Source organism: Cebus imitator, unplaced genomic scaffold, assembly GCF_001604975.1.
Source record: "Cebus imitator isolate Cc_AM_T3 unplaced genomic scaffold, Cebus_imitator-1.0 Scaffold96, whole genome shotgun sequence".
In the NCBI taxonomy this organism is placed as follows: Eukaryota; Metazoa; Chordata; class Mammalia; order Primates; family Cebidae; genus Cebus; species Cebus imitator.
In genome coordinates, this window is record NW_016107411.1 from 3,048,319 (window position 1) to 3,052,920 (window position 4,602).

Sequence of the window (4,602 nt, forward strand, 5' to 3'; positions counted from 1 at the left end):
ACGGGGTTTCGCCGTGTTTACCAGGATGGTCTCGATCTCTTGACCTCGTGATCCACCCGCCTCGGCCTCCCAAAGTGCTGGGATTACAGGCTTGAGCCACCGCGCCCGGCAATTTTTTTGTATTTTTAGTAGAGACAGAATTTCACCGTGTAGGTCAGGCTGGACTCGAACTCCTGACCTTGTGATCCACCCGCCTTGGCCTCCCAAAGTGCTGGGATTACAGGTGTGAGCCACCACGCCCAGCCTTTACTTGTGAATTATTAATATTCAATTTTACCTTTCTCCAATTTTTATTGCTTAGCCATTCACGTCTTCAAATGTAGGCATGTACACATCAGACAGTTACCTTTGTCTAGAAGTGTCCAGAAGGTAGAATACATCTACCTGATTTACTCTAAGAGTATTTGACATATATGCTCAGGGCCATTAGTAGCACACTGTATTAGGAATAAAAGTCTTCACAGTTCTAGGTAAGGAGGTATTCAGAATTTCCTTAGGTGGAGTTTCAATTCTAGGTCTAAAGTGTCTGATGTCAGGTGAAGTCTCCATGAACTGTTTGGAGCAGTGGTATAGTCAGGGCTATCATCAGAACCCAACTGGAGCTGTCCTGGGCGACTTCTCAGTCTCACTAATTATACCCTTCAAAACTCAGTCCTTATCACTACAGAATCCATCAGAAAAACAGAGGTGAGACTTACTCCGGATCACAATGACACTGTACTTGGTGTCCTTCTCTATAATCTCAACTTTGAGGCAGGTTTTTGTGCTGTATAGACCCACGTTAACATAGGTGTCATTCAATTTCTCTTTTAAAAAGGAGGAAAAAAAGTTCCAGATACTAAACTGCTCTAGCTCCTTCAGTTTCTCCTCATTCTCCACCTGGATGACTCGAACCAATTTGGAACTATTTACTCGGATCTGTAACACAAATAAAATCAGAATGAGAAAAAAGGAAGTAGAAATTTTAATTTTTCACAAATACAAATTTTTTAAAAACCCTCAGAGTAAACAGCTAAATCAGTAATAGTGCCAGTTTTCCACAAAGCGTATCAGAAATATAGAAATGCAGTGACTAAAACATAATTGGGCAAATAACACTACACATGTTACACAGAGACAGCTGTTAGAATATCTTCTTGCTAACATGATCTGAATCTACTATTAGGCCTGAACATAAAGGAAAAAAAAACTTACAAGCTGAAAGAGTTATCAATAGAGATATTTGAGATCACACAAAGCAAAAGTCTATAATATTAAGAAGATTGCCAGGCATAAACTGCCCCAGAAAACTAAAAGTTTTCCATAATGACAGGCTGAGTTCAACCCGTTGTTATAAGTCACTGATTATAGGTAAATGTTGGTTATAATGTGCCCCAGATAGAATATGACTTTTTTATCAATTTTTTTAAAGAATTTTTTTTTTAAATCCACAAATCGGCCAGCCTGTAACCCCAGCACTTTGCAAGGCTGAGGCGGGCAGATCACAAGGTCAGGAGTTCAAAACCAGCCTGGCCAATTGGGTGAAATCCTGTCAATACTAAAAATACAAAAATTAGCCAGGCATGGAAGCACACGCCTGTGGTCCCAGCTACTTGGGAGGCTGAGGCAAAAGAGTCACTTGAACCCAGGAGGTGGAGGTTGCAGTAAGCCAAGGTTGTGCCACTGCACTCCAGCCTGGGCAACAGGGTGAGACTCTGTCTTAAAAAAAAAAAAAAAAAAAATCCACAAGTCCACCCTTATGTTTTTGATGTCAACAACAAATGCCCTTATCAGTAACTATGCTTATACCAACTACAACATTTCTGAAAGACTCATTTTGTTCAATCACTGTTACAGCCAGACATTCTTGTTTGCCAGGTGACTTAACAATGTTATAAAATACATGAGACCAAAGTCATTCTTCAGTTTAGGGGGTTTACAAAATATCTCATGTAGAATTAGAATAGAATAGGAACAGCAGGGCAAAAGTTTACATCCTGACAGGCACGTAACAGTTTCCAGCCCAAAGAAGGCATACAGTCTGTAAAAAGAAAGCGGGGGGGGGCTGGGTGCAATGGCTCACGCCTGTAATTCCAACACTTTGGGAGACTGAAGCAGGCAGATCACTTGAGGTCAGGAGTTTCAGACCAGCCTAGCTAACACGATGAAATCCCATCTCTACTAAAAATACAAAAAAAATTATCCAGGTGTGGTGGCACATGCCTGTAATCCTAGCCACTTGGGAGGCTAAGGCAGGAGAATTGCTTGAACCTGGGAGCAGGAGGTTGCAGTGAGCCGAGATCATGGCACTGCACTCCAGCCTGGGCAACAGAGGGAGACTCTGCCTCAAAAAATAAAAAATAAAAATAAAAAATAAAAAAAAAAGAAAGAGGTTTGTGTGTGTGTGTGTGTGTGCGCGCGCGCACGCGCATGCACATACCCATGCTGGAAAATGAAGGATATGAAAAGGAAGCAGTTTCTTTGGGTAAAGGAGGGAGAAGGAAAGAAAGTTGATCTTAAAGTACTATAATCTACTTGAGAAACCAGAGAGGAATACAAAGTAGGCATAAATGCTTATTGATGAAAACACAATCAGGATAATCTCAACCCTAACAAGACTGTTAATAACTTTTTTTTTAAGTATGTGAAGGGGAAAAAAGTGTCAAAATACTCACTAATCATCAACAGACATAAATTTACAGAAGCTGCCGCTGCCAGAGGATTCCAAGTTATTACCTGTATCCGTGTCCATATATCATGCCATTTTGGGATAAGCACATTTTTGTAACAGAATTGTTGGCTGGCACACTTTTCACAAACTTGGGATTCCTGAAGCATGACCACATTTACATCAATTTCAGCTTTATGCAAAGAAAGGAAATAAGAATTAAACATAATAAGCTAATAACTATAACTTATTTCATGAAAAAGATTAACCACTTTCCTAAACTTTGGGTTAAAACATTAGCCAGACTGAGAAATAAGAAAAAAAAAATGAGAAGAACTAAGGCAGAGTCTTACTTCCGTCAAGTTTAATTATTTAAATATTAGACAGTCATTCAGTCAGACAAGTAATAAAAACTACTACTAAGTATTAAGACATTATGCTGTCTCATTTAATGCTCCCAACAATGCTATGAGGTAAGCACTCTCATAATCCCTATTTTATAAATGAGGAACTGATGTTTAAGAAAGGTTAAGTAATTTGCTCCAAAATCACACAACTAGTAAATAGCCTGAGATTCACCCCTAGGTCTGACTATGGTCTTAAACACTAGATATACTGCCTGTCTTATAAAGGAATAGTTAAAGTAAGCTAAAATACTCCATCTGTTGATTTTCTCTATCCCTTTCCTGAGTAGAACAGAATTGGTAACTTTTTTTATTTTATTTTTGAGACAGGGTCTGGCTCTGCTGCTCAGGCGGGAGTGCAGTAGTGTAATCACAGCTCATTGCAGCCTCAAACTCCTGAGCTCAAACAATCCTCTTACCTCAGCCTCCCAAGCAGCCAGGATTACAAGTACATGCCACCATACTCAGCTAGTTTTTTTTTTTTTTTTTTCCATAGACAAAGTCTTACTACAGTTGCCCAGGCTGGTCTTGAACTTCTGGCCTCAAGCAATCTTCCCACATTGGCCTCCAAAGCACTGGAATTACAGATCTGCTGCCACGCCCGCCCAGCAATTTTTTTTTTTTCAGACAGGGTCTCGCTCTGTCACCCAGGCTGGAGTACAGTGGTGCGATCTTGGCTTACTGCAACCTCTGCCTCCCAGGTTCCAGCGATTCTCCCATCTCAGCCTCCTGAGTAGCTGGGATTACAGGCATGAGCCACCTCAATTGGCTTTTTTTTTTCTAGTAGAGACAGGGTTTCACCATGTTGGCTAGACTGATCTCAAACTCCTTCCTAGCCTCAAATGATCAACCCACCTCAGCCTCGGAAAGTGCTGGGATTACAGGCGTGAGCCACCATGCCCAGCCAGCAATATTTTTAATATACAGTACTTTAGGAGGATATTAAAAGAATTTAAGGTTGCTTTCTTCCAGTTGTTTTGTTTCACATCATGTTTTAAGAGCAGGCAATGATTACATGCAGTCCCTCTGGTTTACCAAAATAGAAGACTCTCCTCCCAATTTAATATCAGCTAATTCAAGTTTTACAAGTGAACACTCTCCAGGCCAGCATGGTGGCTCACACCTGTAATCCCAGCACTTTGGGAGGCCAAGGCAGGTGGATTACTTGAGGTCAGGAGTTTGAGACCAGCCTGGCCAACGTGGTGAAACACCGTCTCTACTACAAATGCAAAAATCAGCTGGATGTGGTGGCAGGTACCTGTAATCCCAGCTACTTGGGAGACTGAGGCAGAAGAATAACTTGAACCCAGGAGAGGGAGATTGCAGTGAGCCGAGATCATGCCACTGCACTCCAGCCTGGCTGATGGAGCAAGAATACATCTCAAAAAAATAAATAAAAAGCCGGGCGCGGTGGCTCAAGCCTGTAATCCCAGCACTTTGGGAGGCCGAGGCGGGTGGATCACGAGGTCAAGAGATCGAGACCATCCTGGTCAACATGGTGAAACCCCGTCTCTACTAAAAATACAAAAAATTAGCTGGGCATGGTGGCGC

The 4,602-nt window shown here is 41.6% G+C and overlaps 1 protein-coding gene across 4 annotated transcripts in view; it reads right to left on the reverse strand.

The window, feature by feature from the left end:
- Positions 1–4,602, reverse strand: part of NEMP1 (nuclear envelope integral membrane protein 1) — a 20,060-nt gene that overhangs the window by 11,620 nt on the left and 3,838 nt on the right. For 2 of the 4 annotated variants that reach the window (XM_037741210.1, XM_037741209.1), the window contains exons 2-3: positions 2,716–2,840; positions 845–918 (exon numbers count right to left, since the gene is read on the reverse strand). In XM_037741210.1, coding sequence (XP_037597138.1) covers positions 845–918; positions 2,716–2,840 — 199 coding nt within the window. Of the gene's footprint in view, positions 1–698; positions 919–2,715; positions 2,841–4,602 lie in introns of all 4 variants that reach the window. The other 2 variants (XM_017536162.2, XM_037741208.1) reach the window with 1 other exon arrangement.